Here is an 18,130-nt window from a genome sequence, read left to right as displayed (position 1 = left end):
GATTTAGTAGTATTAATTAAAATCCACATTCAGATTAATTTTAAGGGTGATAATTGACTTTTTGGTGTCTTTATCTTTGATGGTTTTAATAAATTCATGATGGTTTTAATGAAAGGGTTTGAGTGATTATTTCTGTGGTGATAAATGTGTTTTTAAAATATTGGTGATAAAGTATTTTGAAGATGAAGGTATCATTGAAGATAAAGATGTTCTTGAAAATGATGAAGAAATGATAGATCATATAAGACTTAACTGAAAATTTAACAGACGTTAAGTCGAGGGACCAACAATGTAACTTTTTTATATATTGACTAGCTATCTGAGCTATAAGTAATTCAATGCATACAATAGTATAGATTTAAAAGTTGAATGCATATAATAGAAGATTTAAAAGTTTGATGCATACAATAGGAATTTGGTGAAAGTTCAATGCATTTTCAAACAATTTTCCCATATTATAATGGAAGGATTCTGTTAGCAAAAAAAAAAAAAAAAAACCCGAAGGGACGCTGTTAGCTATTTGGTGTATAACGGAGGGACCAATGGCACAAAAAAGTCTCTGTATTTCTTGTCCTTTTGTAACTGTATCATTAGTGTACACTTAGAGGGCCTGTGGTTCTGGCTTGTTTGTCTAGTTTTCATGTTTATGAATGCACTGAAGTGTGCATATATTTTTGGTGCCTAGATTTTCAGTTTTCTTAGTTTTGCTTTTGCTAGCGTGATTAGGAGAAGGATTTTTGTTAGCTGCAGTTAAATGAACAATTATGTTTAGGCTATGTTAGATAAATAGGTGTTGACAGATGCGTGCCAACGTCTTATTGAGTTGCTATGTACAGTGAGTTGTGCTTAAATTTCTTGCTCTTTCACGCTTTTATATTTCTTGTACGAATTGTTTCCGAGTATGACACATTCACATCTGTTTCTTCAGACATCTTTCTCCTTCTGCACTTATTCCTGCACTTATTGTGGGCGATGATATCCGAACTCAGGCATGCTCAGAGAGTTGGTGTTACACCAATACATATCTATACTATCTATTAAATTGCTAAAATAATGATGTCATCTTAAATAACTTTAACTCTATCTTAATCTATAATATGACACATGTCAACTCTACAATAATTATGATGATGTCATTAATATTTTAATAACCTACATATATAATATATAAATAAAAATAAATTAAGAAGAGATTATCAATAATAATAGACAAAATCGCTGAAATAGTCCATGTAGTTTGTATCAAAATGCTGATTTAGTCCCTATGCTTTTTTTTAACTGAGTTCATCCTCGTGGTTTGAAAAATGTTGCTGATTTCGTCCCTCCGGTAGGCGGTCGTTAAAAACATCCGTTAACTCATGTCACATGCTACGCACACGAGGGTAAATACGTCTTTTACATTTTATTTTCTATTTTTTCATTTTCTTTATTATCTTTATTATCTAGAATCCATCTAATCTCTTTCTTCCACAAATATTCTGTATTTCAAAAAATTAAATCTAAATTAAAATAAAAACAACATAATCTATCCATTCAAACATACTATCTGATCTTACCAATTATTATCATTTTATAATTCCAAAATCAAATCAAATCGGATTACATCTACACATTCATCCTTCATCTTGTAAATCCAGATTTAAAAGGAAAAAAATAATAATGTCAAACAAGTTCTTCACTGCTACTACCTGCACACTTTCTTCAAACCTAATTTCAAATAAACAAAACCCATCTCTTTCATATTACAACCATCAAAACAACTTCAAATTCAAATATAAACTCAAATAAATGTACACAAAAATCGTAAACATAAATCAGCGTAGTTGAGTTCTAAATTCAAAATCCCCTTTTGTTCTTCTCTTAAGTAGACCTTCAAATTGAAGAATACCTGCAGCAATCGATGAATAGCAGATCAATGAAACTGTTGGAAACAAAGAAACAAAGAAAGCTTCGGTCGGGGGTCTTCCAATTCATTTTTCAGGCCACCGCAACATAGGTGGCTCGCCGGAGCAGCGGTGGCGTCGAAGGAGGTGAACCACCATCGTTCATACCGGAATTCAATATATGTAAATTGGTATGTTTTGTACACATGTTTATCTGATTTCACAAACCCATTTCGAGATCTGTTTTTTTAAAGCAATGTTTATAAAATGAAATGAGGGATTATTGGATTTGAATTGTTTTAGGGTTTGACAATGTTGTGTTTGTAAAAATGGTGCGACAGTTGGAGTTTTTTGTGTTTAAGGTAATTGAATTGTGTTTGTGTTTGTGAAAAACGGTGCCACATATCTATGAAATTGTAACAGAGCATTTGAGAGAATTTAAGTAAAATCCGTTTTGTTCTTTTTTCAAAAGATTTAGAGATAAAGATAAAGATTGTGATGAATTAGTTTTGTTTGTAGTGATTTTGATGTTGGGGAAGAACATATATGATTTAGGGGTTGGTAAGGATGAAGATGGGTAGCTTGAAAGAGAGCACATGTAAAAGACGGACTTAACGGCTAATTTAGACGTCCGTCAGAAATAAGGACTAAATCAGCAACATTGACATACCACGAAGATGAAATCAGTAAAAAAACACAGGGATCAAATCAGCATTTGATACAAACCACAGGGATCATTTTAGCGATTTTGTCATAATAATAACTATAATTAAACACAACTTTTTAAATCTGTCATTTTTTTCTTTAGATCTTAAAATTTTGAATTTAATTTGTGAAATAATTTTAAATTGTGGCTTATAGTATAAACTTCAAAAAATCTATTAATTTTTAAAAAATATTAAAATGAGGCTTACAATATAAAGGGTTTGAGGTCTTTTGTTGTACATCTAATTATTTGTATATATACTTATATATAAAAATATAATAAGAAATTACATAGATATTTTAATAAACTCATGATTTCACGGGTCTATTAACTAGTATATATATATATATATATATATATATATATATATATATATATATATATATATATATATATATATATATATATATATATATATGCTTATGATTCACAAATGATCCATTAGTTTCAAGTCTGAATTATGCCGTAGTGAACATTGTCTTTTGACATTTGTTGCTCAAATTCGTCTTATTGATATTCTGGTGGTAATAATAAACAAATCAAGTACACTCTCATGTCATATCCCTCCCCTAAGTTTATAGTCAGAAAGTAATAAGTATTTTCTAACTGTATGCTATGATGCTATGATTTCTAGGTACTTGGTGAGCCAGGGATGCATAAAACCTCTGTGTGATCTACTTGCATGTCTGGATATAAGGTAGGAGAAGTGGAGAATAATTTGGTCACAGTGGAGATGTTAATTACTATGCCCATTTTGATTGACGACACGGGTTCTAGAATAGATTGAGAATTTGCAGAGTCATGACAAAAATTAATGAAATATTATATGAGAAAGTAGTTAAAATTCTCGAAAAGTATTGGTTGGAAGAGGAAGAGGAGGCTGTAGAAGATGCTGCACAACCTGGCGTCAACTTTGGTGGAACTAATGTTCAAGTTCCATCTGGTGGATACAATTTCAACAACTGAAAGGTGTTTACTTTCTTTAATCTTTTAGCATTTTAACTTATATTATAAAAGAATGTGCCCTACAATGTTATAAGATAATGTTTAAGAACTTGAAGCATTCGAATAAAACCTGAAGTGTTTCAGAAAAGTGAGTGATTTGCACCTAAGGCGTTAATAATGAATTCATCTGTAGCTGCATCTTCTAAAATCTCCAATTCATGTTTAAAGAGCTTATCATTTGCTTTCTTTACTTCTGGCAATTCACTGGCTGAATCTAACATTAGGAAAAAAAAATAAACATGTCACTCTTTGAGATAAAGTCAAATAGATATGTTGAAAGTTGCGTTGAATTACTGCTATCAAATCTGTGATATTTTTAAAATTTTGTAGGTTTCTGGTGGTAATAATGAACTGATCAAAACGTTTTCATGTCATAAATTTAAATAAGTATATAGATAGGCATATAAAAGTCTGATCTTTTCATTCAGAGGCAGTCATTTTCTTTTAAAAAAAAGTGTGAAACGCCATGAAAATAGTAGAATCAAATTTGCATGAGTTTTAAACTTGCATGAAGTTCAATTTAGGCTCTAAGCAACAGTCAACTCGTCAATAAATCGACGTTTGCTATTAACATCTTAGCCAACTCTCAAAATTATCGTTGCACCTAATAAAGTTCAGGTGTAATTTGCTCTAAAATGCCACTCCCGGTGGTAATAATGAACATATCAACTACACTCTTCTTTCACATCCTTCCAAAAGTTTATAATTAAAAAGTTGCATTTCTTTTAACTTTTATCTCCAAATCCAAGAATCGTGACTGTTTGCTTAGAAGGACTCACAAACATCCTAAAGGTACGGGAAGTGGTTAATAATTTAGGTTACAGTGGAGATGTTAATTACGATGCCCATTCTGATAGATGATGCAGAAGGGCTTGAAAATATTGAGAATATCGGAGTCATGACAAAAATGAAATATATGAGAAAGCAGTTAAAATTCTTGAGACGCATTGGCAGAACTTGTTAAGAATTCGGAAGGCCCCAACAAGACAAGTGATCTAAACCAATCACTTACCCACGAACGATAAACGAATAATAAAGCTTAGAACGATAAATATAAACGACACGGGATTTAACGTGGTTATATTAAAACTCCAAAACACGATGAAGGGTTTACTCCACGGGCGCAAACCAGAGATTTTTCACTATATTTTTCGTGCACACAATTACAATGAGGCTGGGGGGGTATATTTATAATGCAAAACGAAATAAGGAAAACACTTGTTGGCCATGCCAGACCTCACGACCGGGAAACTTCCCTGGCGATCGCGAGATTCTTCCAGACAGCTTCTTGGAACTTTCCTTCTCGCGTCTTGACCTTCAAGCTAAAGGACTTTCCATAAACGAGATACTTGCGAGTTTCACTTGACTCCTAAGATATTCGATTTCTTTCCTTTTGTTTAATGTTTCCATATCTCAACAATCTCCCATTAGGAGACTTTAAACAAACCCCATACTGATCTTCAACAGAAAATTTAAACCACCTCAATTGTGTTTCTTTAACTCCCACAATAACTCTAGATTAGCCGATTAGCAACTCCTTTTGATACCGCCGAATGAGACACCCGAATCACGTCGTACTTCACTTGTTAATCTACAAGCAAGTGAAGTCTTTCGACACCAAAAAACACCGTTGAACAATAATCCAATCTCTTAGTTACTAGCTTGGGTCATCTCGGTTTTTTTTCGCCACCATCTTCTAACACGACGCTAGAAGACCAATTGAAGCGAGCGAGACTTCAATCATAAGATTCTTTCATGAGACAACACCGCCTCACCTATCGATCTAGACACGTCCAATCCCGAACACACATGTCAACGACCACTCGTACAAATTATACCCGTCTATCTATGATTTCATCATAAGATTCTTTCATGAGACAACACCGCCTCACCTATCAATCTAGACACATCCAATCCCGAACACACATGTCAACGACCACTCGTACAAATTATACCCGTCTATCTATGATTTACTTTACCAATAAAAAAGGAACCCCAATAGACACCTTTGTAGACTATTCTTCAAGATACCCTAGTGAGAACGCAATCACTACCTTGAAGTCTACCACCTTTTCAACTTTTCGCTTTCTCAATGGTACACTAACCTCCTCATAGGGCTATGAATTTCATAAACCCAATCTTCTCTCTCAAGCACACTCCCACTGTACGAGCAAGAGTTAAACTGCGGCTTTTGATAAGACACTTGGTTCGTATCACTGGTTAGTCACAAATTTCTTTGTCATCAGAGAGTAAAACAAGTATTCGAAGCCCTAGTGTTACCAGGAATTAACGTACTAATCTTGAGAACATTGGAGAAACAAGTCGCTCAACCATCTCCACAACTCCACTAGTTTTCTAACTCTCACTAGCTCGATAACTTTCGTCGATTACCAAACTCATACCGAGTTCCCGACACCCTCAACAATCCTAGATAGCTCAAGTTACGGGACTTACTCGATTATCTGCCCCTCTTCCATCACCTAAGAAATTCTAGTTGATCACCCTCGAAGAAGAACTGCTCCTTTTGTTGAAACATCAACCAAACCCGAGCAACTGTCGAATGCGCTCTATCCGGCACCCTTCGACAATCAATTTTCCTTGGTGACTAGGAACTCTAATCCGCCCACATATTCCATAATCACTGGAATATTGACCAAATACCATTGGTCATCCCATTTCAAAATCGCAAGCATCAAACTTCCCGGATACTCCCACTATCGACTTTCATCTGATGCATCTTGTTCTTTACCACAACCGCTCTAACCCGAGAGAAGAATCAACCTCCTGAGCTCCATAACAAACCCACATCTGTGAAAAACACAGCTCGTATCGCTCGAAGTTTTCGAGACAAAACCATCTCGCGCTCGCGTCATCAAATTTGAAAAAAAAATTCATCCTGAAATTTGCCCATATTCGAAAATAATATCTCAAGATCCAACAGTCTGATAAGCCTCAATCTTTACCATGTGTAGATCAGTATGTCTTATATCAACAACCAAAAAATCAAGTCGATCCAATGGTTAACGAACCCTCTACGAATTTTATACTACAACAGCTTCTGAAAACTCCGAATTTGAAAGTTCAATCATTCTTTCGCACAGGATCGCGAAGAACGAGAATTCAGATCCGACACCCGGATCTCCCGAAAAATCTATCCGCAGCGAACCCATCGACTCGACCTATGACTCCGTAACCCTTCGCGAAAAAGAACCACCATCATCATACAAACGTCGCGATCGATTGCATGATAACTTTTAGAACCGTTACCCGAATTCCAATGTGATCAACTCTTCTAGATACATAGACATACCCATGAGTTCATCGCGAACAACTAAGTCACCTGGTGTCGATACATGTTGCAAGACAAATACCTAAAAAAAGGAAAACGAATCTGGCCAGAACCATCTCGCGATCGCGAGCCTTCCCCTTGTTTTTTTCCGCGGTCGCGAATCGAACATCATCAGCACCTTCGTTTGCTTTCTTCTTGTTTCCAATTCGCCATCGTGCCTGTAAAACCGAGCCTAAGCTCCGATACCACTTGTTAGGAATTCTGAAGGCCCCAATAAGACAGGTGATTTAAACCAATCACTTACCCACGAACGATAAACGAATAATAAAGCTTAGAACGATAAATATAAACGACACGGTTTTTAACGTGGTTATATCCCAACTCCAAAACACGGAGAAAGGTTTACTCCACAGGCTCAAACCAGAGATTTTTCACTATATTTTTTGTGCACACGATTACAATGAGGCTAGGGGTCTATTTATATTGCAAAACGAAATAAGGAAACAACTTGTTGGCCAAGCCAGACCTCGCGACCGGGAAATTTCCCTCGCGATCGCGCGATTCTTCCAGACAGCTTCTTGGAACTTTCCTTCTCGCGTCTTGACCTTCAAGCTAAAGGACTTTCCATAAACGAGATACTTGCGAGTTTCACTTGACTCCTAAGATATCCGATTTCTTTCCTTTTGTTTAATTTTCCATATCTCAACAATCTCCCATTTGGAGACTTTAAACAAACCCCATACTGATCTTCAACAGAAAATTCACATAAAAGAATGTGCCTACAACGGACAATCACTACTACAAATCGGCTCATTTAGTGCCCCTCATATAGACGCGTTCCTCAATCCGCGCGTCTAATTAAGAAACATGAACACGTCTAAATGGTTAATTTTTGTTAAAAAACCGGAACACGTCTAAATGTAAGTCAGAACACGTCTAATTAGAATCCTACAACACGTCTAACTATGGGTAACACCTCTTATTGGTAACCACGTCTTATAAGTTTTACCGGGAACACGTCTATTTGACAACACGTTTAATAAGTTGTACCAGGCACACGTCTAAGTGACAACATGTTTAATTAACTTACCCCAGACACGTCTAATTTAGTTTGATCAACACGTCTAATTGTAACACGTCTAAATTACTTAGAAGGCACACGTCTAATTAGTTTAACACGTCTAATATGCTGATAACACTAACACCGTAAACAAATTAACAGGTTATGTCGGTTAACATTAACGTGGGTAGAAGAGATCAATTAGGAGCTAGTTTAAATTTGGAATGAATTTGATTTAAGGAATGAGTATTTTTCTCAAGAGATAAGTATGAATATATATTATAATACAAAAATAACTATAATATATATATATATATATATATATATTTATATCTATCTATCTATTAACTTATATAAATTACAAATAATCAATATGTGAGCTAGTATATCAACACAGACCTAAACTAGTTCAATTCATACTACGAGTAAAACACAAACAAACAATACATGAGCCAAAATAGCCTAGCAACATCCCAAAAACAACCTGCAAGTTGCTGAGATTGCAACTAAGATATACAGCCCAGTTAGTTTGTTATGAGATAAGCCACTTGAACCAATCTAAGATTACAGCCCAGTTAGTTTGCAACTAGGATTGCAACTAAGCTGTTTCAAAAAGATATACAGCCAAGTTACAACACGAGATAAGCACTCGGATTTCAAAGCCACTTGAACCAATATACTCTGGAATTCTGAAGTCTCCTAGATATCCACTTATAAGATAATATTTGTATCTCATTAACTAACACTGGAGCAGTCGAAATTTTTATTTTTGAACACTTTGGAATGTCTTGTTTTCCACAGAATATAACAAATTCTTAAAGTTAATTACATTGGTTGCACAATTTACATCACCAAAAGGAGTTACAATTAAAACATTACGCGCTGTTTCACATTCACATAACGCGTAAGCTTCAAAAATGAACCATCCATACTTACACATCCAAAGTTTCATAAAAAAGCATTTAAACATCCCAAACACATATACCATTCATACCTACTAATTACTGAAACTGCCCATACAAACACAAAAAATGCAGAAACCTAACCTCTGCTTCCATACCCAAACATCCCAAACACATACTGTCAATCGAAGTTGTGAACGTCATCCCACGCAAATTCAAACTTTCGCTGCCTGCGGTTGAATACCATCCAAATTTCGTCCCCCGGACTATAGCCACATAAACGAACAAATTTCTTCCAGCCAGAAGAAACACACAAGTTGGGTTTTTTTTCTGTTCTTCTCCTCCAAAAGCCCCCAGGTGTGAACTCGGTCATCTATGTCAACGCATTGATAAGAATTTCCTTTCTTTAACTCCGGTGCTTTCTCAAGAAGCTCTTTTGGTAAACGCTGAATCACATTCGTATTATAATTGTTAAACAATGCATCAATATTCGTGAAGAACATGTAAAATATGTAAGGGCATGCTTGGTTGGGGTTACCCTAAAGTGGTTAATGGGTCTTAAACAACTAACTAAAAGAATTCATCCGAGTATTAAACTATGTCTTATTCAACTAATCTTTTAATAGAAAATAATATAATTCATAGTAATGCAAGATAAGATTTCAGTGATGATGTATACATTCAAAGTTGAGTTATATTACAATCAGTGTTAGTTTACAAAATTTTAAATGTTAACATGTGCTTGCATACAATAAATAATATTGTATGCATGCACACTTAGGGTGTGCTTGCATACAATATGAATCTCATTGTATTCGTATTACCATTACTTTCCTATTGCCCTTACCATTCAAAATTTTGAACCAAGCACACCCTAAGTGTCAAATGCACACATGTATGCAATAAATAATGGTTGAGTCAAGTATATTATTTATGAATATAGTAGTTACTTACCAAAACATTCCCTTTTGGTACGTCTAAGAAACACCAGACATGAGTATACTTCAACCTTGGAGGAGCGTTTGCAACTGCAGCCGCAAACTCTTCAGCCATGATCATCACAACGTTGTCATTATCACCCATGTTTTCTTCATTAAATAATGCATTTAAGCAAACATATGTCAGATACATATCAATTGAAAAAGCCTTATATTTATTTCAAAGTATTATTAATTTAAATTCGTGTCTAATAGCACCAAAATTGTTAACATAAGGATATACTGAAAGTCTATATACTTATGAAATTTTGTGATGTTGTAAAAAAACAAAAGGATGTCTTAAGTTCTATAAGAAAATTTAAATTTATATACTTTAAATAATAATTAAATTGCAAAAGGATTTGTTAACTCTGTCATTCATAATAAAAAAATTTGTTAGAAAAACCATAAGCAACAAGATTGTTAAAATCTTGCAACAATGAATCATTTTACAAATACACATGACTGTTTCGACAATGAAGCATTTTTAAGGAAGCATTTTTAAGGGTTCTACGTAATATGTGAACCAAATAATCAAATCGATGAAAAAGCAAACAAATAAAGAAAGATTCATTAAATTGGTGATAGATTATGCAATTTTAAAGTAAAAAGAAAAAATGGTTGCTTGAGTATAAACCCTAAGCAAAGTCGAAGCTAAAGTTTAACATATTAAAATACTTCTTTAACAATTTTTAATAGATCGATAACTGTATAGAAGTATTATAAATGACGATCGAGAAAAAAGAATAACCTGATCAACTTAGAGATGCACGAACGAAAGTAGGTTAAGCAGTTTCGATGTCGAAGGATGGAAGCAAGTGAAGAAGATCTTTTGATCTTCTGTATATATTTAAATAAAATATGAAGCTCGGTTACCGATATCATCTAATGGGTCAGTTTGCAACTTAAAATGGATCCTTAATTGGGCTTGGGTCGGTTTAAAACTTTTAATGGATCCTTAACTGGGCTTGGACGTAACACCAACTATGAACACGTCTAAATAACAAATTATGTAACACGTCCAATTAATATACTAAGAGCTAAAAAATAGGAAGTTTGTTACGATCGAGTTTGAATTTGATTTTAATTAGGAAAACTATACTTATAATTAAAATACAAAATTAACTATACTATAATTATCTATAACTAATAACTTATATAATCACCCATAAAATCTTATAAAAAATAATACGAACGTACTAGAGTTATCTATTCATTCATTCATTCATAGCTTTTAAGTTTAATCCATTCGTTGATCATCATCTTCGGCTGTAGTTTTTATATTCAATCAGAGGTAACACTTTCTTTCTTTTTATGTTTTGTTGTTATGTTGAATTTAATACATATGGTTGTTGTTTGTAATCATACTAGAAAATATAGTTGTAATTGGTAATATAGTAATTGAATCAGTGATTTGGAACTGAAGTTTTGGATATTTTTGTGCTAGTCCCTGTACGAATACAATTGTAAACAATTGTATGAATACAATTGCAATCAATTAATTGTATTCAATTGTTTTGCTGTAACAATCAGCTAATAACAATATAAAACGACACAATTGATATGATTGATTCTACATCCGACTCTACAACACAACAAAACTGTTAACACATACAGAGCATACAAGTGTGCAGGAACCAAACAAACAAAGCATACACACCAATATAATACATCTGTATATGCCAGCCATTGTACAGAACATAAATTGTTGCAGAATAGCCCACAGAAACATAAAACTACATATATACTGTGTACACGAACCTATTAAAACATGTTCAAGTATCGATCAAGGATATTTAGTCCATAACAATTGGATTAATTTCAGTCATACCTTTTCCATCTTTGACGAAAACATTTTTTGATAGCTTGATCTTTAGGATTCGTTCCGATTTCCTTCTTCTTATTGGTTGTACCGGAATTTTTCTTCAATTCTTGGATTCTTCAACATTGCATCTTTTTCTTTAATCACTGGATCGCTTTCTTCTTCGCTCTCCGGTTCTCCTCTTGTTGTTGATTCTCCATCGTCACCATCTTCGTCAGTTGATTGTTCTTGTTCATCTTCTTGTTCTTCTTCTTCGGTCTTTGTATCTGAGGCTTCTTCAATCACGGGATAGTCATCAAAATTCTCATGGTTGACAATATCTTCTTCGATCACTGGATCTTCATTATGCTTCTCATTGTCAACAATAACGACATCGGTCGCTGGATCTTTATGAAGATTCTCATTGTCAACCATCTTCTCATTGTCATCAACAGCCCGATTCTGATCATACAATATTACATTGATAGGAACAAAAACAAATAATAGAGAATACTATAATGATGTTATTCGACCACCAAACGTTGTTAAAAAATTAAAGAATAGATTAACCATTAAGCACCTGCAAAAAATTTGATCAATTATATCAATTACCTTTGTGTTTTTAAGGTTAAAACCACGTTATGCTTTTTACCGCTCCCCACTTTCCGCTTTTTACCGCTCCCCACTTTCCGCTTTTTACCGCTTTTGCTAAACCCAATTGTGCTACTAAGACCCCTTGTCCTACCACCATGTTCTTTGCCAACATGTAGTAACAAGGGATCCCCGCCCTCTTTATCAGTTTTTACCTGGATTAAAACAACAAACGTACGTAGGGATGACAATGGTCAAAGCTTCCAATCACCCATATTTATAAAAACAATTAAAAATTAAAAAAGAATAATTGAAAAATTAAAAAAATGAAATTTTGAAAAAAAAATATGAAAACGGGATGATTTATATCGATAAAATTGAAGAATGATTCATATAGGATTGTAAACAAGCAATAAAGTAATCGGTTATAGTACAATTAGGAATTAATAAGGCTAATAATAAAAAGAAAAAAATTATGTTACCATCTTATCTATCAGCGACGTATCGGCACATAATTTCCTCTTTCCTCCTGTATCGATCTCGTCCTACCCAACACATAGTTCCTTGTAGCAGTATCAGTGATATCGTGGTACACAGTATGCTTTTCTGGATCATTTCGTTCCTGCTCCCATTTTTCTTGTTGGCCTCGATACCCGCAACGACCAACATGGGCAATGCTTTCTTTCTGTTTTTGTAGTGCGTTTATGAGTCGTTGTTCTCGTAGTTCCTTTACATTTTACATGGGATTTTAGAGCACATTAGTTACAAAATACATTATTAACTACATAGAGTTAAAAAAATAAATGAGTAACACTAACCCATTTTGTTGGTGTGCCTTCAAGTTCACAAAACTTAGTCCATTTTTCTGGACTTATGAATCCGTACTCTTTATCTTCCTTATAAGGAAGCTTCCCTTCATCCATATAATTTCGTAGCTTCCTCCTGAATCTCGTAAACACACTGTTGCAGTGTTTAAGTGTCTGTTTCTTAGCAAAATCGTCTTTTATAGCATGTTATTTCTGTAGACGTTTAAAATAAGTGGTCAATGTTGTTACATATATAAAGACAAAATTACTTAAACCCAAATTTCTTAAATCTTAGTAATTTATACCTTGATTTTCAACCACAAGGCATCTTTGTCGTCGGGATGTACCTTTTTCCAAGTATCGACAAGAAAATTAATCCTACGCCTTGTTAAAACACCTATGTTACTGGAAAAGGCTTTTTGATTTTTTCCTATAGCTTCGCCGAGGCTGTTGAATTCAACCTCACCAGATATTTTTTTCAGTTGCTTGTTGACGACTCTTTTCGGCGGAACATAATTTTCCTAAAATTCCTCGTTCATATCCGTATCACTGTTATCATGTCAGTCCTGTGCACATAAAAAATACATTAGTCAACAACACAATAATTAAATCTTAAAGTTATCATGTTTGTGCTTTAGTTTGATATGTGTTTTGCTTGTCACTTGTCACTTTTCAGATCATTTTCTATACATAACTAGTTTATCTGTATAGAATCTATACATAATTCATAAAACATACTGTCCATAATGGTTGAACACTTGAACCCTACCACATTTGTTTTCTTGATCGATGAAAAATTAAAGTTTAAACAATAGTTAAAAATTGAACCCAACAAAAATTCATAACCTGAACAACAGTAAGTAAACTAGTTTTATTAATTCTAGTAACATAACAAGAACAACATGCTGGACATAAAGCTTTTATTAATTCTACTTATATATCATTTTTATGTCAATAACTAGTATACTTAAAGAATTCATAAAACAAACACAACAAGAAGTAACATGAACAAGAACATCATTCAAAATTAAAGTAATGTACTTACAGAATTCATATTAGCAGTTCGTTTGTACAATTTATTTGCTGTTCTTTTAGTGTAACGAATTCCTGCAAATTAAAATCGAAGATAACGTAATTAAAATACTGAAGATTGAAATCAAAATTGAATTAGAATCGAACATGCATATAAAAAGTAAATCAAACAATTCGATTGGGGAACTCACCAGACATCTTACTTCTTGTACGATTTAGAAATTAGGTTATACAAATTGAATGGATTGGGTTTTGTTGCTGATTGAACAATTACGGGGTCTTGTTATATCTATTAGGGTTCAAAGAATGTCGATGGTGATCGACGAGTAATTGGGATTTGGAAGTTGGGAATTGGGGTTCAAGTACAGAATGTCGATGAGTAATGTCAATGGTGATACAGATGAATTATGTTATTAATTAAATACAGATGATAATAATTAAATACTTATAAATTATGATATTATATTTACTTATGTTATATATATATATATATATATATATATATATATATATATATATATATATATATATATATATATATATATATATATATATAATAATTAAATACATCATAGTTGTTGATTAATTTGTATTAATCCTTTAATTTTCTGATTTTTATACAGATGGATCGGATTGATCGGACTAAATGGATGTACGACAAAGGATGGACTAGCACCGACTATCTGAAACGGCTTGATGAATTTATAACCTTTGTGGAGACTAATCAATTAAATAAAGGAAGCAATGTAATCATTTGTCCTTGTAAAAAATGTATGAATGGGAAGTCCTTCAAGGATTCTACCGATATCAGAAATCATCTTATAATAAACGGATTTATGAGAGGGTACACGTGTTGGTCTTATCACGGTGAATCATTAACCGTTCATAACCCAGGCTCTTCAGATTCCAATCAATTAAACGAAGAAGATTCATACATTAGTGATAACGATAATTTTGAGGCCATGTTTGAGGATATTGAGGATAATGTTGACGAAAAGTATCATGAGAAATTTGAACAACTTAAAGTTGACTCTGAAAAACCGTTATACAGCAGTTGTACGAAATTTTCAAAACTTTCTGCCGTGATAAAACTGTTAAATCTAAAAGAAAATAATGGTTGGAGTGACACAAGTTTCACTAGCTTGTTAGAGTTGTTGCATAAAATGCTCCCCGAAGATAATGAGTTGCCGGTTTCAACATACTATGCCAAGAAATTGATGTGCCCGATGAGATTGGAAATACAAAGAATACATGCATGTCCAAATGATTGTATGCTATACAGGAATGAAAATGAAAACCTTCATGAGTGTAAGGTATGTAGTACATCTAGGTATAAACGTGGAAAACTATCTGACGAAGACAGTGACGAAAATGGACCTCCTGCAAAAGTATTGTGGTATTTCCCTATCATACCAAGATTGAAGAGGTTATTTGCGAATGCCAAAACTGCAAAATTATTACGTTGGCATGCGGAAGAGAGTAAAAAGGATGGAAAAATAAGACATGTGGCCGATTCAGTTCAATGGAGAACAATTGATAACGAATTTGAAGACTTTGGGAATGAGATACGAAATATTAGGTTGGGACTTAGTTCAGATGCAATGAATCCTTTCGGAGATTTGAGTAGCAGTCATAGCACGTGGCCTGTTTTGTTATGCATTTACAACCTTCCATCTTGGCTATGTATGAAACGAAAACACATAATGCTATCCCTTTTAATTCAAGGCCCAAAACAACCTAGAAATGACATTGATGTTTATTTGGCACCGTTGATTGATGAGTTAAAGTTACTATGGGATACCGGTGTACAAGTCTATGATTCATACAAGAAAGAGTACTTCCATCTACGGGCAATGCTTTTTTGCACCATTAACGATTTTCCAGCGTATGGTAATTTATCTGGATATACTACGAAAGGGAAAAAGGCATGTCCTGTTTGTGAGAAAAATACTCACTCGATATGGTTGAAAAATTGTAGGAAACCAGCATTTATGGGACATAGAAGAGAGCTCGCTGTGAGTCACCCTTATCGCTCCAAAAAAGACTTATTTGATGGTACTGTAGAGAAAAGCGTTCTACCGCCACGATTGGATGGAAAAACTATTTTCAAAATAGTTAAGAAGCTAAAAGTTGTGTTGGGAAAAACCGGTAATGGTCCACCGAAAGGGATGTGGAAAAAAAAAATCCATATTTTGGGAATTACCGTATTGGAAGCATTTGCGCGTCCGACATTGTCTAGATGTTATGCATATCGAGAAAAATGTTTGTGAAAGTTTGGTGGGGTTACTGTTGAACATTCCTGGAAAAACAAAAGACGGAATTAAGGTTCGAAAGGACATGGAACTAATGAATATCAGACCTGAGTTAACACCTAAACCAATACCAGGAAGGATCACCAAGTTTCTTCCCCCAGCTTGTTACACCATGTCAAAGGACGAGAAAACTAAATTTTGTGAATGTTTATATGGTGTTAAGGTTCCATCAGGTTATTCGTCTAACATTAGGAAATTGGTTTCGATGAAAGATTTGAAGTTATCCGGTATGAAGTCACATGACTGCCATGTACTAATGACTCAGATGATTCCTAATGCAATTCGTGGAATTTTACCTGACCGCATACGACACACAATAACAAAACTATGCTTATTTTTCAACATGATTCATTCGAAGGTGATTGATCCTGAGGTTTTGAATGAATATCAAAGAGATATTATACTCACTCTTTGTGAACTTGAGAAGAATTTTCCACCTTCTTTCTTTGATGTCATGGTTCACTTGGTTTCTCACATTGTCGGAGAAATCAGGGAATCCGGTCCAGTTTTCTTACGCTACATGTATCCATTCGAAAGATATATGAGTATCTTAAAAGGGTATGTAAGGAACCACAATCGACCAGAAGGTAGTATCGTTGAAGGATATGCTTCCGAAGAGGTCATCGACTTCTGCACAGACTATATGGATGGGATCAAAAGTGTCGGGATTCCATTAAGTCGACATGAAGGTAGACTATCTGGCCAAGGGACAATTGGGCGCGATTTGGGGTATCCAAAAAATGTTGGCGATATACATGACGCACATTTTACTGTGTTACAACACACTACAACTATTGATCCGTACATACAGGAGCACGAGTCGTGCTTGAAACGGGAGAACCGTCAATGGAATGCAAAATGGTTGGCTAAAGAACACAAAGACAAATTTTCAGAATGGTTGAAAGATAAAGTTAGGAGCACACTTCCAGATGTTGATAAAACAGTACAGGTTTTAGCATTCGGTCCCAGACAAGTGACAAGATATCAAGGCTATGAGATTAATGGGTATACATTTCACATCAAAACACAAGATGATAAGGGTAGGACACAAAATAGCAGAGTGACGGTCATAGCCTCTCAGACTGAAGTAACCATTGTCAATCGTGAAGAAAGATTAAGGATCGCTAAAAACTCATATTACGGTGTCATTGAAGAAATATGGGAATTAGAATACGGCGGTTCGGTCTTTGTACCCTTGTTTAGGTGTAAGTGGGCTGATAATCAAAAAGGAGTTAAAATTGATGAAGATGGTTTTACGACAGTAAATCTATCCACTAATGGTTATCCGACAGAACCATTTGTTTTAGCAACACTAGTTACCCAAGTATTTTATATTGAAGACCCGAAGGAAAGCAGGTGGCATGTGGTACAATTCGGAAAACGACGGATTGTTGGTGTTGAAGATGTTGTCGATGAGGAAGAATACGACCAATTTGACGAGTTACCTCCCTTTTCAATCGGTGCTGCACCTATGAATGAAGTTAATGAAAATGATACAATTTATTTCAGAGAAGACCACCGTGAGGGAGACGAGGTCCAAGATACATAAAATTTTATTATTGATATTTTTATTATGAAGTTGTAGGTATTTTTTAATTATTGAATTTAGATTTTTTAAATTTTTAATACACACAATGTTTATTGCGTTAATATTTAATACTTATTGATATTATTTTTATAGAGTAAGCTTTTATTATTATTTTACTGAAATCTATTATTATTATTATTATTTAATAATATTAGTATTTTTTTCTTAATCATGTAAT

General features: G+C 34.1%; 1 protein-coding gene across 1 annotated transcript; it reads left to right on the top strand.

Moving 5' to 3' along the window:
* The first annotated feature begins 14,675 nt into the window (after positions 1-14,675).
* On the top strand, positions 14,676-16,322 carry LOC139841405 (uncharacterized). The gene has a single exon (XM_071831624.1). It carries the CDS (start codon positions 14,676-14,678, stop codon positions 16,320-16,322), a length of 1,647 nt encoding a protein of 548 aa, XP_071687725.1.
* The last annotated feature ends 1,808 nt before the right edge of the window (positions 16,323-18,130 follow it).

The sequence above is a fragment of the Rutidosis leptorrhynchoides genome, chromosome 4 (assembly GCF_046630445.1).
Source record: "Rutidosis leptorrhynchoides isolate AG116_Rl617_1_P2 chromosome 4, CSIRO_AGI_Rlap_v1, whole genome shotgun sequence".
Classification (NCBI taxonomy): Eukaryota; Viridiplantae; Streptophyta; class Magnoliopsida; order Asterales; family Asteraceae; genus Rutidosis; species Rutidosis leptorrhynchoides.
Note: the sequence above shows the minus strand (reverse complement) of the source record. Positions and strands in the feature narration are given on the sequence as shown.

What these genes read in the sequence shown, in the direction of transcription:
- LOC139841405 (XM_071831624.1), top strand. Translation starts at nt 14,676, where the DNA reads ATGGATCGGATTGATCGGACTAAATGGATGTACGACAAAGGATGGACT.